Source organism: Pteropus vampyrus, unplaced genomic scaffold, assembly GCF_000151845.1.
Source record: "Pteropus vampyrus isolate Shadow unplaced genomic scaffold, Pvam_2.0 Scaffold48, whole genome shotgun sequence".
Classification (NCBI taxonomy): Eukaryota; Metazoa; Chordata; class Mammalia; order Chiroptera; family Pteropodidae; genus Pteropus; species Pteropus vampyrus.
In genome coordinates, this window is record NW_011888829.1 from 208,610 (window position 1) to 231,219 (window position 22,610).

At 38.2% G+C, this 22,610-nt stretch overlaps 2 protein-coding genes across 2 annotated transcripts in view; one reads left to right on the top strand and one right to left on the bottom strand.

Moving 5' to 3' along the window:
- Nucleotides 1-1,648: 1,648 nt before the first annotated feature.
- On the bottom strand, nt 1,649-18,723 carry LOC105291652 (probable inactive serine protease 58). Its single transcript, XM_011359546.1, has 6 exons — nt 18,678-18,723; nt 15,376-15,432; nt 6,863-7,004; nt 3,205-3,452; nt 2,275-2,411; nt 1,649-1,837 (listed from the first exon to the last, which is right to left on the bottom strand). Exons 1-6 carry the CDS (start codon nt 18,721-18,723, stop codon nt 1,649-1,651), a joined length of 819 nt encoding a protein of 272 aa, XP_011357848.1.
- Nucleotides 18,724-18,767: 44 nt separating this feature from the next.
- The window catches only part of PRSS37 (protease, serine 37), a 6,228-nt gene continuing 2,385 nt past the window's right edge, over nt 18,768-22,610 (top strand). Inside the window, exons 1-3 of the mRNA XM_011359547.1 lie at nt 18,768-18,801; nt 20,389-20,530; nt 21,733-21,986. Of these exons, the coding sequence (XP_011357849.1) occupies nt 18,768-18,801; nt 20,389-20,530; nt 21,733-21,986 (430 nt within the window). The remainder of the gene's footprint in view (nt 18,802-20,388; nt 20,531-21,732; nt 21,987-22,610) is intronic.

Genomic DNA, 22,610 nt, shown 5'->3' on the forward strand with positions numbered 1-22,610 from the left:
AAATTAGGAGTGTGATAAATAGCTCAGTCTCAGATAGGTAGATAGACAGGTAAATGACAGACAGAGAGACATACAGACAGACAGACAGGTTTACCCTTTTCTTTTTATACTGGGGAGTGAGGTGAAATGGAGAGAAGGTACTCCATACCAGAAAATTCAAGTCCAGAAGATATGAAGTTAAAATGCCCAGTAAGTAAAGAATTGGTAGCACAGCAATTAAGCCCAATTCAATATAGAACAACTGCGGTATAATAGAGACTGATCTATAAGTATCAGGACAGACATGGAGTGTACGTGGATTGTTAGGAAGATCTTCCCAGTGAAAAGTTCAGGTTGCAACTAACTCAGTTGGCTAAGGAGAGTAAAGACAGTAAGTAAGAATGGACAGTATCTCTAACAACTTTTAGTAGGAATTTAGTAGGCAACGAAAGGATGGAACAGGTAGAAACTGTTAAAAGTACTAACCACTGCCAATTCCTGACCCCTCCTATGTACACTGAGCATTTTCTATATTATCTCTGATCCCTATTATAGTCTTAAAAGGAAGAATGGTTTTTGTTTTCTGAAGCTTTGTAAAAGTAGGTGATTTATATCAATTAGATAGCAATCTGAACAAAAGAATCCCAATATTTCATAGCACAGGACAAATCAAATAATGTTCTACATTCAGATACTGAAATTTCTTGAATGCTCAATATTTTATATGAAAATGGACAAGCTTTTTTTAAAAAAAAATCAGTTTATTCTATCACAGATTAACGAAAAATAATATGCGGAGCGACCGACAAGTGTCTTTTGGTTGGGCTTATAGATGAAAGTGCGCTCATTATAGGAAGTACACCCAGGGGCACATATGAAAACTCCATGCAAAATCCTCATGAATTCCGCCATTCTGTTTCCCTTTTAAAAAGTACACATGATCCTCAGCAAATAAAAAAAGCAGTAAACTGGAAGGAAAATGTATTGGAAAAAACCTATCCTACCATTTATGGAATCTTAGATATCTGTAACACACATTACAGTTATAGTTCAAAAGATAGAAATCTTCATTCCAAAAATCACATTGACCTTTGGGTAGCCTAAGCAAATCTAAGCAAAGTTTGATTTCTATAGATCTTTTAAGTAGCTAATGAAAACATTAACTACAGCCACCTGTAGATACACACATGTGTGCATACACGCACACGCGCACACACACACACACTCACTCACCCAGGAGACAGTTGGTCTTTAGAACTAATCAGTTTTAGTTCTAAAGACTAATCATCTAATCAGTTTTCAGCAAATCCCTGTTCAACTACGTGGCATGTGGTTTATATCATGCCCCAATAGACTCCCAGTAATTACTGTCCCTCACATTCACTTGTCTATTTTGTTCTTAGGGTAAAGCAAAGAATGTTTTAAGAGAAGTATTTTAGTTGGTAGAATCTAAAAATCTTCCTGGGTGAACTCCACTTCTTGAGACCACCATTCACATTTTCAATGTTATAAACACTTATTCAAGAGTTGGGAATAAGCAGAGAAGCAATTAAAGAAACTAGAGCCATGCCAACACTCAGGAGCCATCAGTGATCTCATTTGAAACTCCAAACCAAGCCTAGACCTTAGGAAAGACTGGGACTGAGATACGTAACACAGTTGCCATAGATCAGTTGGATGTAAGGGTGTCAAAGGAGCGCTCTATCTGCTTATTTGTAGAAATAATGTTCTTGATCCATGGAGTGTAGCTGTAGAGGTCAGTGAAGACAGCAGTGTGTCCTGTCAGAACACATCCAGTTGCCCAAGACATAATCCCTCGTATTTCGTTGCCACATATGGCTGGTACGGCTGTGACCACCTGCCAGACAGAGGAGAGAGATCGGAACTTCCCCTCCCACCTGACAATTCCTCAGCATCTGAACAAAAATGAAAGCCATTATATTTGCCATGCAAAGGAGCCCAGGATATAAGAAAATAGTGTGAAAGCTTCTTTCCACTGCAGTATTACCCCTACCTCCCAGTAATAGCTAGACAGAGATTTCAAAGCAATAGCTAGAAGACAGTTTTACACTTCCCCGCAAAATCTATTTCTCTCATCTCTAACACAAGGTGTAAGAGAGAGTGTCATCATTCGTCAGCCCCTTATTCTCTGGGCTCCTAGCCTGACTTCACGTTCCAGACCCTCAACTAAGGATAAGAGATAAAGACACAAAGAAAAAGGTAAAAAAAAAAAAAAAAAAAAAAAAAAAAAAAAAAGCCAGTGAATGGATGGGCAAATGAGATAAGAAAAGTTACCTGGCATTCCTGTTTGCTTCCTAGCATGCGTTCTATACAGAACATGTCTTCAAGGAATTTTTCGCGCAGTAATTTTTTGCATTTTATATCAGAGTTCAATTCAATCTCCATACTGTGCAGTTCATTGCCTTGATTTCCTAAGCACAAGAAATAAAGCAGAATTTCATTCCCGTTTGCACTTTCACAAGGCATCCTGCCTCCTCCTCCTTCTTCCCAGTTAAAATGAACTGCAGAGGAAGAACTGATGAGATTCACCATGGATTAAACATATCAGCTTGTCCTGCTCAGCTTCTCACATATTATAGATTACCAGCATCAAAGCATGGTTGGTGAAAGACACTCCACACATCTGAATCCAAGCTATGCCATCACTAAGTTTGTGACTTTGGACAATTAGTTAATCTCCCTGAGTCTTGGTTTCCTCACTTAAAAGATGTAAATCCTAAGAAAACATCTACGTGATGTATGATGATGGTCGAATATTATAGAAAGGATGCTTAGTGCCTGGTGCGTAATTAGTGTTCAACAAATAGTAGCTATCATTGATGTTGTTGTAATGATAACGATATCACTCCTGTTAAGTGAAAGGAAAATATGATTTTCAAAATAAGATTCAAAGAAGTTAAAGAATTCACCCATAACCCTATAATAAATGGCAGAACCAATACTCGAACATAGATCCCTGAATCCCAGCCTCCTGTCGTGTGTGCCAATGTAAAATATACAAGTAACGCCTTGATTTAGGATTTGATTCCCAAAGCCCTACTACTCTACAGAGTCAATGCTGTTACTCTATTTCAAGCTTCACACAGGTGCTCAGAAATCTGGCACTGGGCCTGTACATTCTGATTTCTTCTAAATCCTCAGAGGTCCTGAAAATGTGAATATATCTATGAACACAGCTAACTCTACTTTTTGACAGTCACTCACCAAAAAATTCTTTATTCTTTAACCAGGTGTAGATCAAGCAGTCTTTAACTTCATTCTTCATGAGAGTCGGCAACTGAAAACTCTTGGGGGAGAAGGTGAGGGGTGCAGACAACTTTATCAGCATAAGGTCACTTTTAGAAGAAGTGACAGTAAAGTTTGGATGAACAAAGATCTTCTCATAAGGTAGAATCTCCCCCCAAAAGTCTCGAAAACTTTGAGAACCACCACGAAAGATGATCTGGAGATCTCTGGAAAATGAAAAAAAGAAGAAAAAAATTGATACTATCACACATTACAAGCCTAATCTCTCTCTCTCTCTTTCTCTCTCTCTCTCTCTCTCTCTCTCTCTCTCTCTCTCTCTCTCTCTCTCTCTCTCTCTCTCACACACACACACACACACACATTCACGCTTTCCTTCTAGAACAATCCACTTAACCTCTCCTCTCATCTGTGTCCGTTTGATCTTTTATGCGTAGCTACCACTGGTGGTCATGTAGGTTATGCACTATATAAATTCAATAGGGATCATTCACCTAGCCTATACACTGAATGGTGCCTCCAAGAGATAAGCAGTGTAATAGCTTGGGCTCTACTCTTAACAGATACCAAATAAAATAACCTGAAAGTATCTCTTTAAAAAACAAAAACTAATAAACTTATGGGACAATTGTGACCATTCTACTAATACAGAGGAATATCTCAACAAAATTCTCTTAACTATTGATATCGAGCAAAAAAAAATTAATAAGACTACAGGAGATTTGAACTACACAATTAAAAAGTTGGATACATGTAACACATAGAGAACCTCCCACCCTAAGATTAGATAGTACACATTCTTCCAAACATACAAGGAAGATTTATAAAAATTGACTCCATACTGGTTCAAAAAGTAAGCCTCAACTATTTTCAAAAAATTGGTACCATATAGATCACATTCTCTGACCACAACACAATTAAATTAGAACTCAAAAGATTTTTTATTGGGAAAGTTACCCCCGAAATTTACTGCCCCCCATAAAAAAATCTAATGGAATTAAATGAAAAATTTAATCTTATGGAAATTTTAAAAATTGTTTAGAATGTAAACAATAATAATGGCCCATTCCAAAGATGTTAGATAGAAAACCCACAGGAACATTTATATATATGTATATATAAATTATTAGAACTAACAAGAGAATATAGCAAAGCAACAAGCTATAAGGTCAATTTATGAGTACCAATTGCATTTCCATCACCAATAAACAGAAAATATAATTTTATGAAAGGACATTAATTAAAATGTAATAAAAAAAATAAAGCACTTTAGGAATAAATTTAATAAGATATGTGCAAGATGTGTATGCAAATAATATAAAACTCTTAAAATATGTCAAAGAGAAACTTAATAATTGAGCAACATTGTAGATCCATGGCTGGGAATAATCAATATCGGGAAAATATCAATTGTTCCCAACTGGTATAAAGAGGCAAAGCAATTCCAAATAAATACCAACAGTTTTTAATAGAACTTGACAAGCTGATTTTTAAATTTATGTAAAGGATACCTAAGTGTTGCTGATTTAGAATAAAATGGCGGACGTACCCTATCGGACACCACAAATTATGATAAAATCATTATTAAGAATTTTATTATTGTGGTACTGGTCCATAATAAATAAAACAATGAAACAGCATAGAGAGCCTAGAAACAAACCCATGTACAGATGAAACTTTGATAGATGACGGATGTGATATTGCAGATCACTGGGGAAAGAAGAAACCATTAGATAAACGATACTTAGATATTCTTCTTACTATGCTAAAAGAGTGAAACTGGATCCCCATTTCATATCATTTGCAAAAGTCGATTCCAAATGATATAAATATTTAAATATGAAAATCAAAGCTTTAAAATCTATAGATGTAAATTAAAAAATATATATTTTAGATCTTAAGGTCATAAAGAATAGTGTCAATTAGGCACAATACACAATAACCACAAATAAAGATTGATAATTCAAGTGTTAAACTGAATTATATCAAAGTTAAGACTCTTATTCATCAAAATGCACCATAAAGAGAAGATCAAGCCACAAACTGGAAGAAGATATTTTTGACATATATAACTGGCAAAAGAGAAATATCTAGAGCATTTGTAGAAGTTCTACAAAGCAATTTTTTAAACATTCAATACACAAAATGTTCAAGACATGAAAGAGTATTTCCCAAAAGAAACATTATTGGCAGAAGGAGGAGAAGGGGGAAATAAGATGCTAATCATCACTAATAATAAAGATAATAAAATTAAGTGCAAAATAAGATATTTGACAACCAGCCAAAAAATAAAAAAGTTGAACAATACCCAACGTTGGAAGAACACTTATAAATCACTGGAGGATGTATAAAAGTGAACATGTGCATCCTCTAGGATCCAGTAATTCCACGCCTAATTATAGCAGTCTCCTTATCTGTGGGGGATACGTTCCAAGACCTCTCAGTGGATGACTGAAACCGTGGATAATACCAAACCCTATATATGCCGTGTTTTTCCGTATATTTACATATCTATTGTAAAGTTTAATTGATAAATTAGGCACACTAAGAGATTAACAACAATAACTAATAATAAAATAGAACAATTATAACAATATACTGTAATAAAAGTTATGTGAATATGAGGTATCTCTCTCCCTCTCAAAATTTGTTATTGGACTATAGTCACCCTGCTTCTTGTGAAGATATGAGATGATAAAATGCCTATTAAGTTGAGGATTTTCACCTTTTCATTTAAAGGAAGCACTTTATGGCTCCTCTTTGGCATATCCAAATTGCCAGCACTGCTACTCTTGTGGTTTGGGGCCATTATTTAGTAAAATGAAGGTTACTTGAACATAAGCACTGTGATACCGGTGACGGTTGATCTGATAACCCAGATGGCTAAGTGACTAATGGGCAGGGAATATATACAGCGTGGATATGCAGGACAGAATGTGAAGATGTGAGATTGTATCATGCTCCTCAGAATGGATGTGCAATTTGAAACTTATGAATGTTTATTTCTGAAATTTTCCATTTGATATTTTTGGATCGTGGGTGACTGCAAGTAACTGAAACTGTGGAAAGCAAAACCATAGATAAGTGGGGACTACTGTATATACCCTAGAGTTATATACTACGAGGTATACTTGCAGATATACACCAACCGGTATATACACTAACACATAAAAATATTGCAAAAATATACACGAGAATACTCTCCAAGGTACATGGTACAAATATGTTCAAAATAGTAGAAAACTAGAAATAACTCGAATGTCTGTAAAAAATGAACAAATTGTGTGACACTTGCACTGAAATATTATACAGCAATAAAAAATGAAATATGGTCCCACATCTAACACTTTGGATGAATCTTAAAAACATTAAGAATGATTTGCAGGGTTATTTTTACATATATGTATGCTATTATACAACATTATTTTTCATTTCTGGGTATGTTAAAAACAAGGATGTGGAACTTTCCTTAGTCAAGTTTTACCTGAGTAGCTGAGCTCCCCTTCACCATCATAGCCCTAGGATTTCCTGATCAGCACAGTTTCTTTAGAATTCCTACAAAGTGTCGAGTCCCAGTCTTGGAACTTTGGAACAGAGTGAACTGATCCCCATTACTTACGGTAAGAAGCAGTGTGCCGCCGTCAGCACCCACTGAGGGGCAATCAGAGTCCCCACGCAGGGCTCGTAACTAGAATTCAGGTATAATAAGTAGAAAAGATGATGTAAGTCTTCCATGTCATCGCTAACGAATGGAACAACACCTGGAATACAAAGAGAGGAGAATCAAGGGGTTTCCTTTAACCAGCTGATTAAAGGAAACTTGGGAGTGGTTCTGGAGATTTCAAGATGCCACTGTCAGACAATATCAATATTTACCACCTACTAATCGCTCAGCTCCTACTCTATAGCACTAGAGAACCATACTATAAAAGCACTGTACTAAGTTCTTCATATACTTTTTTAAAATGTTTAATTTCAAAACAAAAGAACTGTGGGTGGATAAATTTTATGCTGTTTTACAGATTAAAGATTTAATATTAGGAAATTTCCTTCAGGCCATACATCTAGTGAACGTAGTTGGCTCAAGGATTCAGATTTCAGACTGATTCTAAATCCCAGGAAGTCACTTCTCTACATGACCTCCCTGCTTCTCCTCCACCTGTCTGCTGACACCTTAGTTCATTTTCTGTCTCCCAAAGGCTTATCTGACTATCCAAAGTCACAGCAATGCAGCCTTCCCTACAGCTCCCTAACTTTTCCTACTGGTTGATTACAGGGATGCTTTGAAACTAGTCACCATGACTCCAAAAGAAAGGAATTAATGAACTAATTAATTAATTAAAATTAAAACTTTAATTCTGGCATGAGAATGCAGGGAGAGATACATTGTCCAGATGGGCACTTAAATACAGTACAGTACTTATTCTCTGGAAATAGGTGCCTGGATTCAAATTCTGGCTCTATTCTTACTGGTAATATGAACTTAAACAAGTTATGCAATCTCTATACCTTAATTTCTTTATTGTACTGAGCTCTTCACTGAACTTCTATCTAAGGGTCATTGTGAGACTTAAATGTGTTAATATATGTAAATTGATTGGAAAAATGTTTGGCATATAACAAGTGTTCAATAATATCATTTCTTACCAATGCAATTTTAAACAGAATATCCAAGGACTATGGGACAACCACAAAATATGTAACATATGCATGACGAAACACCAGAAGGTAAGAAAGAAAGAAACAGAAGAATATTTGAGACAATAATGACTAAGAATTCCTCCAAATCAATGGCAGATATCCAACCACGCATCCGAGAAAATCAGAGAACGCCGAGCAAGACAAATGCATAAAAACAAACAACTACATCTAAGCATATCATTTTCAAACTACAGAAAACCAAAGAGAATTTTTGAAATATCCTAAATTGAAGCCAGAGGAAAAAAATACCTTATCTATGGAGGAACAAAGATAAGAATTACATCCAACTTCTCCTCAGAAACCATGCAAACGAGGAGAGAGTGAAGAAAAATATTTAAAGTGTGGAGAGAAAAAAGACACCAACCCAGAATCCTGTACCCTGTGAAACTAACCTTCAAAAGAGAAGGAGAAATAAAGACTTTCTCAGACAAACAAAAACCGAGGAATTTGTTACCAGTATATATGACTTGCAAGAAATGTTAAAAATAAGATCTTTAAGAGAAAGAAAATACTATAGGTGACAAGCTCAGATCTACACAAAGAAAAGAGCATCAAAGAAGGAATAAGTGAAGGTAGAAAACTTATTTTTTTTCTTAATTGATATGTTTTCTCAAAATAATAATAGCAACAATGCATTCAACTATGCTTGTGCATTACATATATATATGCATATATATAACTGAAATGGATGACAGCAATGATATAAGGAACAGGAAGGCAGAATTAGGATTATTTTGTTTTTATATGGTACGCGCACAACCTGTGAACTGGAATAGTGTTATCTGAAAGTGGACTAAGATTTCTTGTAAATGTATATTGCAAAATCTAGGATGAAAAAGAGTTTTTAAAGGGAAGCATAACTGACATACTAAAAAGGGAGAAAAAAATGGAATCATGTAAAATGCTCAATTAAAACCACAAAGGGCAAAAAAGATAAAAATGGGAACATAGAACGAGGGCAACAAGTACAAAACAGTAACGAGTATGGTAAATACTAATCCAACTATATCAATAATTACTTTGAACATCAATGGTCTAAATGCACCAATTAAAAGACAGATTTGTCAGAGTGGATCAAAATATATGACCCAACTATATGTTGTTTATAAGAAATTCATTTTAAATATAAAGACACATGTAGATTAAAAGTAAAATATAGAGAAAGATGTATCATGCTAACACTAATCAAAATAAAGCAGGAGTATCTACATTAATTTCAGACAGAGCAGACTTCAAAGCAAGGAAAGTTATCAGAGATTAACAGGGACATTACATTATGATAAAGGACTCAATTATCCAAAAAGACATAACAATCCTTAATGTACATGTGGCTAATGACAGAGCATCAAACTATGTGAGGCAAAAACTGATAGAATTGCAAAAAGAAATACATAAATCCATTATTATAGTTGGAGACTTCAACACCTTTCTATCAGAAATGGACAGTTCCAGCAGGCAGAAAAATCAGCCAGGACAGAGTTTAACTCAACAGCACCTACGATCAACTAGATATAATTGACAATTATAGACTACTTTATGCAAAAATAGCAATATACATTTTTCTCAAGCTCACATCGAATATTCACTAAGACAGAACACATTGCGGGCCATACAATGCACAACAAATTTAAAAAAAAATAGGAATCATGCAATGACTGCTCTCAGGTCACAGTGAAATTACAATAGAGATCGATAACATAAAGATAGCTGAAAAATCCCAAATATATAAAGACCAAACACCACATTTACAAATAATACATGGTCAAAGAATAAATCTCAAATGAAACTTAAAAATATTTTGAACTAAATGAAAATGAAGACGCAATTTACCAAAATTTGTGGATGTAATGAAAATAGCGTTTAGAGAGAAACTTTTAGCATTGGATGTATATATTAGAAGAGAAAGATCCAAAATCAATAACCAAAGTTTCTTCCTTAGGAAACTAGAAAAAGAATAAAATAAGCTGGTGAAAAGATATAATAATTAGAGCACAAATCAAAGAAATTGAAATAGGAAACAGAGAAAAATCAATGAGGCCAAAAGCTGGTTCTTTGAAAAGATCAGTAAAATCAATAAGCCTCTGGTCAGGATAACCAAGAAAGAAAGAGTACACAAATTACTAATATCAGAAGTGAAAGAGAAGAAATCACTACAGATCCCACAGACATTAAAAGGACAATAAAGGAATACTATGAACAACTCTGCCCACAAACACTGTAACTGAGATGAAATGGATCAATTCCATGAAAAACGCAATCTGCTAAAACTCAAGAACAGACAACCTAAACAGGCCAATGTATATTAAAGGCATTGAATCAATAATAACCTTCTAAAATAGAGAGCAATGGGCCCAGATGAATTGACTGGTAAATTCCACCAAAACATGTAAGATAGAAATTATACCAATTCTCTACAATTCTCTATTTTCTTTCAGAAATTCTCTATTTTCTTTCAGAAAATAGAAGCAGAACTCATTCCATGATGCCAACATTACTCTAATACCAAAAACAAAGACATTGCAAGAAAAAAACTACAAACCAGTGTCTCTCATGAAAATAGATGCAAAAATCATCAACAAAATATTAGCAAATCTAATCTAACAATGTATAACAAAATTATACACCGAGACCAATTAGGATTTATCCTAGGTATGCAAAACTAGTTCAACATTTGAAAATCAATTAGGAGCTTCTCCTCTACGTTTTCTTCTAGCACTTTCATGGTTTCAGGTCTTACATTTAAATCTAATCCATTTTGAGTTAACTTCTGTGAGTGGTTTAAGATAGGGGGCCCAATTTCATGTTTCTGCTTGTGGTTAACACATTTTTCCAACACCATTTGTTGAAAAGACTATCCTTTCACCATTGAGTGGTCTTAGTTCTCTTGTTAAATATTAGTTGACCATATATGCAAGGGTTAATTTCTAGCTCTCTATTCTGTTCCATTGGTCTATATGTTTATTTTAATGCCAGTAACATACTGTTTTAATTACTACAATTTTGTAGTATAATTTGAAATCAGAAAGTATGATGCCTACAGCTTCTTCTTTCTCAGGATCGCATTGGCTATTTGGAATCTTTTGTCATTCCACATAAATTTTACAAATTTTTTCCTATTTCTTTGAAAAATTCCATTGGAATTTTGATAAGGATTGCACTGAATCTATAGACGGCTTTGGGTAGTATAAACATTTTAACAATATTGATCTTTTCAAATTCACCAACACGGATATATCTTTCAATTAGTTTGTGTCTTCTTCCATTTCTTTCATCAAAGCCTTGTAGTTTTCATTGTACAGATCTTTCACTTCCTTGGTTAAATTTGTTCTTAAGTATTTTATTGTTTCTGATGCTATTATGAATGAAATACTACAAAACTCCTACAAGAAAACATAGGGAAAGCTCCCTGACATAGGTCTTGGCAATAATTTTTTGAATATGACACCAACAGCACAAAGAACAAAAGCAAAAATCAGCACGTGGAGATACATCAAACTAAAAAGCTCCTACACAGCAAAAGAAACAATCCACAAAATGAAAATGTAACCTACAGAATGGGAGAAAAATATTTGCAGACATAGGGGGTAAATACCCAAAATATACAAAGAACTCATACAATCCAACAAAAAAACCAAACAACCTAATTTAAAAATGTGCAGAAGAATTAAATAAATATCTTTCCAAAGAAGACATCCAAATGGACGACAAGCATATGAAAAGATACTCAATAACACTAATCATCAGGGAAATACAAATCAAAACCAAAGTGAGATCTCCTCTCACACCTATCATCAAGAAAACATAAAAATCTTCCATAAATATTAGGAAATTAAATCCAGCAACATATAAAAAAAGAGTGTACACTATGACTAAGTGGGGCTTATTGCAGGCATGTAACATTTGAAAATCAATCGAAGTAATCCACTACGTCAAAAGGTTAAAGGGGAAAATTTATTATGTCAATTAATGCAAGGGATAGGAAGCAGTTGACAAATTTAACATCTGCTCCAATATAAACTCTCAGCAAGTTAAAAAAGAGATTAATCGTCTCAATTTGATTTAAAAAAAATAAAATAAAAGCATCTACAAAACCCTACAGCTACCATCATATTCAATGGTGAAAACCTGAATGCTTACCCACTGAGATCTGAAATAAGACGGCACTGTCTACTCCCAACACTCTTACTCAAAATAGTACTGTACATTCTAGTCACTGCAATAAGGCAAGGAAGAAAAGTAAAAGACAAAGTGGCAAGGAAGAAATATAACCATCCCCATTTGTAGGTGACATGATTGTCTACATAGAAAATTCCGAGGAATCTACAAAAAACTCAAAAAACTCCTAGAATACGTGAGTTCAGCAAGATCAACACACAAACATCGATTACACTTCTATGTACTAACAATGAATATATGGAACCCAAAATTAAAAATGCAATACTACTTATAATTACTCTGAAAAAAATTAAATAATTATGTATATAGTTAACAAAATATGTACAGAATTTTATGCTAATATTAGAAAACATTGATAAAAGAAATCAAAGAACTAAATAAAAGGAACACATGCTGTGTTCATCAACTGAAAACCACAACATAGTAAAGATGCTAATTCTCCCCAAAATGACACATACGTTAATGAGACATGTGCATCCATATGTCCATTGCAGCATTATTTACAATAGCCAATATATGGAGGCAACCTGGGTGTCCATTAATAGATGAATGAATAAAGAAAAGGTGATGCATATATACAATGGAATATTACTCAGCCATAAAAAAGAATGAGATCTTGCTATCTGCAACAGCATGGTGGACCCAGAGGGTATTGTGCTGAGTGGAGTAAGTCAGACAGAGAAAGATGAATGCCATATAATTTCACTTATATGTGGAATCTAAAGAACAAAATAAATAAACAAAACAGAAACAAAACTCACAGACACAGAGAACATTTTGATGGTTGCCAGATGGGAGGAAGGTTGGGGGAATGGTTGAAAAGGGGGAAGGGATTAATATGTACAAATTATAGTTATAAAATAGTCATGGGGATGTAAAATAGAGCATAAGGAATATAATAAAAAATATTGTGATAACTATGTATGGTATCAGATGAGTACTAGATTTATTGGCGTGATCACCTCATAAATTATATAACTGTCTAATCACTATTTTGTACACCTGAAATAAATGTAATGTTGTATGTCAACTGTAATTGAAAAATAAAATATTATTTTTTAAAAAGACAGTGTGATATTGGCAGAGGAGCAAACACGTAGATCGGTTGAAACATAACAGAAAATCTAGACATAGACAGACACAGGTATGTCCAACTGATTTTTGACAAAGGGCAACAGCAAGTCAATGAAGTACAGACTTTCGATAAATGGTGCTGGAGTAACTGGACATCCATAGACAAAAAAAAAAAAACCCTCCACCCAAACAGCACACCTTATACAATAATTAACTTAAAAATGGATTACAGTCTTAAATAATAAGTGATAAATATAAAACTTATAGAGGGAAAAGGAGAACATGTTTAGGACCTAGGGTTACACAAAAAGTTCTTCGACTTGACACCAAAACCAAAATCCATAAAAGTTGAACAATGAGACCTCATCAAAATTTAAAATGTTTGCTCTATAAAAGATAGTTTTAAAGACAAGTTACATACTGGAAAAATATGTGTAAATCTCACATCTGACAAAGGGCTTGTATCTAGACTATCTTACTTACTCTCAAACTCAACAGTCAAAAAAAAAAAAAACCCCCAAAAGCAAAGTCTAATTAGAAAATGAGCAAAAGATGAAAACAGAGACTTCACTGAAGAGACTATACATATGGTAAATAAGCACGTGAAAAGATATTCAACAGAATAGTCATTGGGGAAACAAACATTAAAACTACAATGAGATAGTTCTATACATTTAACAGAATGGCTAAAACAAAAAAATGGTGGCAAAGATGTGAAGAAAATAGCTAGCTCATACATTGCTGGTGGGAATGTAAAATGGTGCAGCCAATCTGGAAAACAATTTGGCAGTTCCGTATGAAATTAAACATACAATTACCATATAGTCAATAATTGCATTTTCAGGCACGTATCCCAGACAAATGAACTTATTACCACAAAAATGTAGCACCTTTATTCATAGATGTCCTTCAATGGTTGAACGGTTAAACAAATTGTGTACCTCCATACCATGGAATGACAGTCATAATAAAAAGGAACTAACAATATATACACAACTGGTACATATCTCAAGAGAATTATGCTGAGTGAAAAAAGTCAACCATAAAATGTAATTATAATTATATGCTGTACAATTCCATTTGCATAACATTTTTGAGACAATAAAATTATAGAAATGGAGAACAGATTAGTAGTAGTTACCATGGGTTAGGAGCAGGGAGGGAAAATGAAATAGTATGTCTCTAAATGGCCACACGAGGGATACTGTGGTGGTGGAACTGTCCTGTGTCTTGAAAGTGGTGGTGGAAGAAATCTGTATATGTGATAAAACTGAATAGAGTTAAATACAACGCACGCACACACACACACGCACACGCACACATACGCGCGCACACGCAGAGTAAAACGAGACACTGAACAGACTGCAGATTGTACCAATGGCGGTTTCATGGTCTGATATTGTATTATAGTTACCATGGTAGAAACTGGGTGATGGGTACCTGGGACTCACACATTTTTTGCAACTTCCCATAAATGTGTAATTATTTCAAAATAAAAATTTTAAACAAAGAAGTACAGTTAGAACTCTTCATAGTTATATGTCTTTTACATAATTCTTTCCCCTAAACTCTTCCCAAGAAATCTTTTCCAATTATTCCTAAAAACTCAAATTCTTTCAATATTCTCAAAATTCCAAAATCCGTCTCCTAACTCTGACTCCTGTCTTGAGCTCCAGACCCTTATATTCAAGTGGACATCTCCATGTGATGTCTCAAAGGCACCTTGAGTTAATGTAGAAAATGGGACAGCATCCGTTATACAAGTTCTATATAAGTATATGCCTTTATGGTGGTGGTGGCGGTGGTGATTATTATTACACACTATGTTTTAAATCCAAAAGAACAAAATCTACTTTTTCCTTTTGAACATTACAGCTAAATACCTACTTCTTTTGCTTTTTATGTCTTTTATAAACTCCTTGTCTCCTTCCAGGATCCCATCTCTATCCTCCCTTCTGGCATACCTCCATGTTTCAGCCAAAGAAATTTATCACACATTCAGGAGGTTTTAAGCCCATAATAAAAAGATTCAGGTACTACAAAATGGCCGAGCCTGTACCAAAAATGACTAAGCACATCACCTACTTCCAATCCACCTTCTCTCTCTCTCCAACGAGCTCCACAGCCTCACCCCTCTACAGAATTCTAATCAACTTGACAAAGACACCTTCAGTCACTCACCAGTCACCATCAGCAAGATTAACAGTTCACACTTCATGTTGGTGCCTGAACTCTGTTCTAAGGGTAAGGATATAGTGAAAACCAACAGGCACAAAGCGGGGATAGAACTTACACCCCGCGTGGGGATTCTGAACAGTGGAAGGAGGTGCAGGGGAGAGAGCTGGGTGAGGATGCTCTAAGTCTTTAGTCTAGAGGCTCTCCTTCCCGTCTGGATCCTCAGCGTGAAGAAGGATGGCAGACATGGAAACCTTTTCCGTCTAAGGGAAGTCTCCCCCGTGGGACGATGAGTTCCAGGGATCTGAGCCTCCACCTCAACTAGGGAAAGGAATTCCAAAGTAGGAGTTCAAGTGCCCCTTCCGCGGAGTTAAAATTCATCCCACGCTCCCTTCCCTAGCCTCTCAGTTCTTTTCACCAGTTCCTTCCCCACTGACTAGCACCCCTCCCTCTACATGTCCCATTGCCCCCTCCTTTCTGGGCTACGCTGCTGAAGCAGAGCTGCCTCCACCCCTCTGTGTGACACCGATTTCCCTCCCCTTTATGCATGTCACACTCAGCCCACTCCTCCTCAAAACCGCTTCACACGTATGGGTTCACATCTCACAACCACAGACACCACTGGCATAAAAATTCCCAGCCATTACCAATACTAGCGTTCCCGTGAGATCTCTAAATCTGTTCTTACCACGCTGCCCTCTGGGACACAGCCTTGCTCGCTTGCCCTCTCTCTCTCTCTCTCTCTCTCAACTTTTTCTGTAGCTGCCTTTTGCAAAACAGAACAAGAACATTACTAAAATGAGAAATCGGTTAGATGGCAGAACGAAATAGTGATAGACTTAAGAGTCCCTATAAATCTCGTATGCTCTGTGGAATGAGGCCGAGGACAGGTATGTCTCCATATGTACATGGAATCTATAATAACACTAATAGATAAAGAACGTAATAGCAACGAATTACAAACATACAAGGAAATGTTGACTATCTTATACACGCACACGCCATCCATCCATCCATAGAATTCTAAAGTTATTTTTTCAAAGAGAAGCCTTAAGAACGATGTCCATATCGGATATCTGTATCCTGAAGCAAATAATAAATTTTTATTAATAAATAAAAATAAACGAGATGGGCAAACTAACAGGAGCATTCAAGGCTAAAGTACTATAAAAAATGATTAGTGTCAAAACAAGAAAGCTCACATTGAAAAGTAGTTTGGTAGACCTGGTGTGCACAGTGGGGAGAGGGGAGAGAGGTGGCACAGAGGAGATGACAAGAGATGAGGACAAAGACAAGACGAAGGGGGGTCAAGGGAGCTCCCTAAACCATGCTCGGGGTGGGGGGGGGTCGTTCTCTAGGCAGTAGGGAACTACGGAAGAGTTCGAAGAAGGTGACTAACATGATCTTATCTGAATCTTAGAGAAAAACAATAACAGTCCTAAGTCAAAAAGAGAGTGTCAAATTAAGCGACAGTAGGTGGGCACGTGCATTCATACATACAACTGAGACGCCATCACGGCCTGGATTCGGATGACAGCAGTGAGAATGGAAAGATAATGGATGGATCGTAGGGACTGTTGGAATTAGCGTGGACTTTGGGATTGAACGGTGAGGAAAAGAGAAAAATCAAAGAAGTGGAAGGTAGAGTTATCTCCTAGAATAAGGAAAACAGGCAGAAGGGTGAATTTGAAAGGCCAGAGGAGTGAAGAGTGTAATTTTGACATGCTAAATTTCAGGGGCCTAGAGGGGATGCAAACAATGGTTTCTAAGAGGCCGTTGTCGATGTGGGACTGAAGTCCTGGGCTAGAGATACCAATTCGAAATTCACACGCAGGTGCCCTCCTCCTCCAGAAAATCTGTTGCCTGTAGAGATCTTTCCCAGATAGCAACCCTGCTTTTCTGCTCTTAGCCCTCACACTCCCAGACCAGACCTCATATTTCCTTCCTGGCCCATAATATTTTCAAAAGATCTGGGGAAAACGACCTCAGAGTCAAGCGTATCTCTCTCTCAATTTATCGCCTGTGTTAACTAATCCCACCCCCACCGCAGAAAACCTTCCACAACTCTATCCTGTCTTTGAACTTCAGTATCTTTCATAACCAGTCCCACTTCCCAAGGTACCTCTGTGTTCACTGTGACGTTCGGGAAAGCATGTGGCATGCCTGTTTTCCATTTCACACTTGAGGGACTTTGTGTGACAGTTTTTCAAGATCCATGAATATTGATTAGCTGAAGCCTAGAGGATGGGGTTGAAAAGCTGTGTGTCCAACAAGACCTCGATTCTACTTCTAGTCTTCCCAATCATGTGTGATTTTGAGAAAATTACTTAAATTCTGTCTCAGTTCTGTCACCTACAGATCAGGAGAAAAATGACACCAGCCCAGCCCCGTCTCCTCTTTCCAGGGTTGTCATAATACTGGAATGAGATTATGAGCTTAAGAAATTTAAGGGTTAGAGTGATGCAAAGTATAATTAAGTTTACGTCTCAAACTAACTTAATATAAAATCACCACTAACGATGTCCGTAAAGAATTTAGCTCAGCGCGTGGGATCCAGTAAGTGTTCAGTGAATGTTAGCTATTGACGTTACTGCTCTTTCTCTTGTTAGAGCGTGTTCCCAATTATCCCAGGATGACTGAGGATATTATTGGCCGAGAAATCTTTTCATTCAAAAGCACCGAAAGGTTCTGCCTTCTGAATTGTCACCAACATACAGCAGATCCTGGATCTGATTTAATCTAGAACATACACCCTTCCTCAGCTATCGAAATAACTGGTATGAATGCTTTTCATCTCTCCATTTCCTCGGATCAAAGCTGTGGATCAGGACAACCAGACCTTGTTGGTGATGATGGCTGAGTGATGAAACAGTGATCACAGGGAAAGATGAAGCTAGTGTAATAAAGATGGGAGGGGCTGAGGGGAAGTATAAGCAACTCTTAGGGGGTTCAGAGCAAACTTGGGGATACTGTGTTCCTGAGCTAAGGTGGAAAATCCTGCCCTCACAGCCCTGGCCTCAGAAACTCTGTGGGGAGCATAAGCCCTGAGCCTAGAGCTCCCTTTCCCGCTGGCAGCTGAACTACTTTTAGTCAGCTGGGCTTTTAGGGAGAGCAGATAGAGGGACCTGGATCCAGAAGTCTAAGGAATTAGGCTTCTTTTCCATTCCTGAAAGACTCCAGTGGACCCTCCGCACCTTCCCTGGGGCAAAAGGGCCTCCATTCGTCTATTTGGAACTCTCTCCCCCCGCTTTATGCCCAGAGCTGCCTTCCAATCCCATTTTGTGCCCCCCGTGCCAAACCACACCCACTGATTCTACAGGTGTTCTCGAGGACGAGGCTGAGCTGAGACTCCATACTCCGCTGACCTCTACATCTCACAGGGAAAGACCTGGATGGCTATGAAACTTATCTTCTATTTGAGTGTCCTTGTTGGTACGTAGCCATGGCCTTCTACTCTGTCCTCTAAGGTGTGGGTTAATGTAAAACAGAGTAGGGCAGATGCAGGCTGTGTGGAGGATGCAAAAGAGATTCAAGACAGCAGTCATGAGCAGAACGAGGGGTCTCCCTCCTTAGACCCCATTCGAAGGCTCTCAGGATGGGCTGAGCCAGTGCTAAGCTGTAGGGTGGGGTATGGGGCACACCTGATGAACAGTGAGTGTCCCCGCTGGTTATTCTAAAATGTGAGCCTCATCACCCACTGGGCAAGTCCCAGTGTAGCCACAGGACAGAGAACTCATCTTGTCATCTGATATCCGTTTTTCTGAAAGCTTAGAGACTCAGAATGCAGGGAATGGAGCAGGTGGGAACAAAGATCAAATGCCAGGGCCCCACCTCCTGCATTCCCTGACTTGCCTAAAGTTCTTCTGACAGCAGAATTTGCTGGAAAGGCATTTCCCACCACCCCACTGACTGCACGAATGAGCTGTGTGAGCTTGGACAGGTCAGTTAACACATCCGTGCTTTAGCTTCTATGGTCGAAATGAGGGTGTTTTGATTTACATTATACAGTCATTGTGAAGATTCAATCGATCCACGTAAAGCCCTTAGGACAAGAGCTCAGTGTCTCCTATCCTTATTCATACTGCACCCCATCTCCCCTGGGGTCTCTAACCGTGTGATCACACAGAGAAGGTGCTGTGAGGTAGAGGCCTAGCTAGGCTTGGGGTGGATAAGAGAAGTATTGAAGCAGCCAAGACAAGAGAAGTGCTTTATTTTCTAGAATTAGCCTTCTTCCCCTTCCTTCTCATTTTTTAAAACAATTCACTTATAAAAAATGTTGTGTGTTCATATTAGAAAATTTGAAAATATTAAAAAGCAGAAGATAATTACCATCATTCGTAATTCTACCTTTCAGTTAACACAAGCTAACGCTTGGTTGGAATTTACTCCCGGGCTTTATTTTCTTTACTTTTACATTTAAATGGTTTATGTTTCGCTTATTTACTTGTTTTAGACAATTGAATTACTGGATTTTATTATTACTTTTAACTTAAAGAAAAGTTATCAATATTTCCTTTGCTGTTCAATATTCTTTATAAATACGGTTTTAATAGGTATGATGTTCCTTTTGTTGACGTACTTTTTCATTTCAATGCCTAACATTACTGTATTAGAAATTTATGATTCCAATGATTAGCTATTATAAATCGTGCTCAGTGAGAACACTTATTCGCAGTCTTTGTCTACAGATCCATTTATTTCTGTCGATGCCTATTTTTAAATTGCTTTTCAAAAAGATAGACTCAATCTGCATTCCTACAAGCCATGAGCGTGTTTCTCCTTGTACTTTCTTTGATTGGATCTTATCAACATTAAACAAAAATGATTATTATAAATATTGGATAAAATGGTATGTCCTTTTAATTTATATTTTTATTAGGAAAAAAAAATGTCAAACATTTTCACATTTCCTGACCAATTACTTCTTTAAAATGGTCCATATTCTTTTTCATCGAGGAAATTGTTGACTGTATTATGCGTTCTAAGAATGTCATTATAGCAAACTTATTATTTTCTCAGGGACATTTTTCTCTGCTTCCTCGGCCGTGCAGAAGGAAGACCATGCTCCCTATTTGGTATACCTCAAGTCTCACTTCAACCCCTGCGTGGGTGTCCTCATCAAGAAAAACTGGGTGCTGGCCCCAGCTCACTGCTACTTACCGTGAGTGTCGGGCATCCCCACCCCCCTACTCATCCTGCATCCCTGGCTCTCAAGTAGAGGCAATGTCCCTTCAGGGTACATTTGGCAAAGTCAAGATAGTTTTGGGTGTCACTATGGACTTGGGAGTAGGGAAGGCTGTGCTACTGGCATCTATCCAGTGAACAGAGGCCAGGGCGAGGATGCTGCGGGGCTCCCTGCCCGACCCAGGACGCCCCGCCGTCCCACCCAAAACGCCAGCGGTGCTGCGGCTGACGAGTCCTGTTTGACGAATTCTGCCTCCTCCGTCTCCTATCAGTTTTCCCAAGTTTTTGACTGAAAATATGAATGTGTTTTATAAGTTTAGGGACCAGCAGGTAACTTAGGATGCATGTAGGCTGGATACGATGAAGATAATTTTTAAAAAGAACTAACGACAAAGGTATGGTCAAGGGACACAGGAAAACCCAGAGTTCGGTGCTCCCGGGGTTAGGATTCGAAAGGGGCGTTACTGCCCCTAGACCTAGAGGGCCAAGGAGAGGATGGTTACGGGGGCGGGGGGCGCGTTGTACGGAGAGATCGCCTTGTACGAGCTATAGCCTTTGGTTCGGAGACACAGCCAACAGCCAATCTGTGGCAACCCTGGGGCCGTAAATAATACTCCAACCTCACACTCCTTCCTCCAACTACTTTCCAGTGCTTCCTAGTGGCCAAAGCTCATTGACTTAATCCACTTCTATGATGTTCCAAAGGTACAGAGCAGGATAAAGTAGGGCTGGGAGGGATCTGGTGAAGCAAAGAGCGGATATCCGCCCCTCGGGTCATCCCAACCTCTCACCTCCAGCACAGTGAAAATGCCCACCTGGGTGGGCCGGAGCTGGAGAGGAGGGAGAATCACGTATCTCTGCCACGCATCGCTTCCCCCTCTACTACATCCGGGACAACCACATGAAGACACAGCAGTTAAAGGCTCCGCCACTGACTGTGGGGAAGTCCTCTTACTGCCTCCAGTACTTCATCTGGAAAATGGGGATTGCAAATAGAATGCACCTCATAGATTTGTTGTGAGTGGGAAGTGAGGTAACCTGGAAGCCAGATGAAGCTCTTGGCACAATACCTGGCACATTGTAACATTCGATATCAGCTTTGGTGGTGGTGGTGGTGGTGGTGGTGATGGTGATAATGATGATATGACAGTGATTACTTCCAACCCTTTCTCCCTCCAGAAATCTGAAAGTGATGCTGGGGAATCTCAGAGTCAGGGTCAGAGATGGGACAGAGCAGACTATTAACCCCATAAATATTGTCCGCTACTGGAACTACAGTCATAGCTACCCTCAGGATGACCTCATGCTCATTAAGCTGGCTAATCCCGCCAACAACAGCCACAAAGTCCAGCCCCTGGCCCTCGCCACCAGCGATGTCCGGCCAGGCACCGTCTGTCTGCTTTCGGGTTTGGACTGGAGCCAAGACAACAGTGGTGAGTGCACCTCCCACAGCAAACCAGGGTCATCGGTTATCCCTGAAGAGGAACACCCATGTCTCATAGCAGATGGGAGAGGAGACGGGGTGGAGACCACAGGGAGATACGACAGGAGTGGTCTGGCAAAAAGAGACCCGCCCAGAAGCCCAAAGCGCCTCCTGTCCCGGGGTGTCACACACTCGCTGCCTCTCAGGGCTTCTGTAGCTGGATCCGCAGGCCACCTGACTGCACAGAGGTCATCATTCCTGACGGTCAGAGACACGATTCCTATTAAAGAGGCTGCAGCCCTCCCTCCCACGCAGGCTCATTTCACACGTAGAGGAGAACTCGACTGGATCTACAGTCATAGCTGTAGACCTCATGCTCGCGAACTCGAGAACTTGAGTCAGGGCACCTCATGCTCGCGAACTTGAGAACTTGAGTCAGGGCACCTCTTATTCCTTTAAGACTGGACACTGAGTAGAAAGAAAACTCTGCTTTTTACAGAGACATAAAGGCTGTTTCAAAACCCTCAGGATTAACTCTCATAACTGCGCCCAAGGTCATTTCTTCCCTCCTTCCCATTCCTCGTTTTCTTTAGACACACACAAAACACCAGTTGCAGTAGGGGGTTGTGGCTGG

Excerpts from the sequence above, each read along its gene's own strand:
- LOC105291652 (XM_011359546.1), bottom strand. The coding sequence starts at position 18,723 with ATGGAGTCTCAGCTCAGCCTCGTCCTCGAGAACACCTGTAGAATCA. Across the intron at positions 15,433-18,677 it reads CGAGAACACCTGTAGAATCA|AACAGAGTTCAGGCACCAAC; the intron begins GTGGGTGTGGTT and ends CCTTACCCTTAG. Across the intron at positions 7,005-15,375 it reads AATCTTGCTGATGGTGACTG|GTGTTGTTCCATTCGTTAGC; the intron begins GTGAGTGACTGA and ends TTTGTATTCCAG.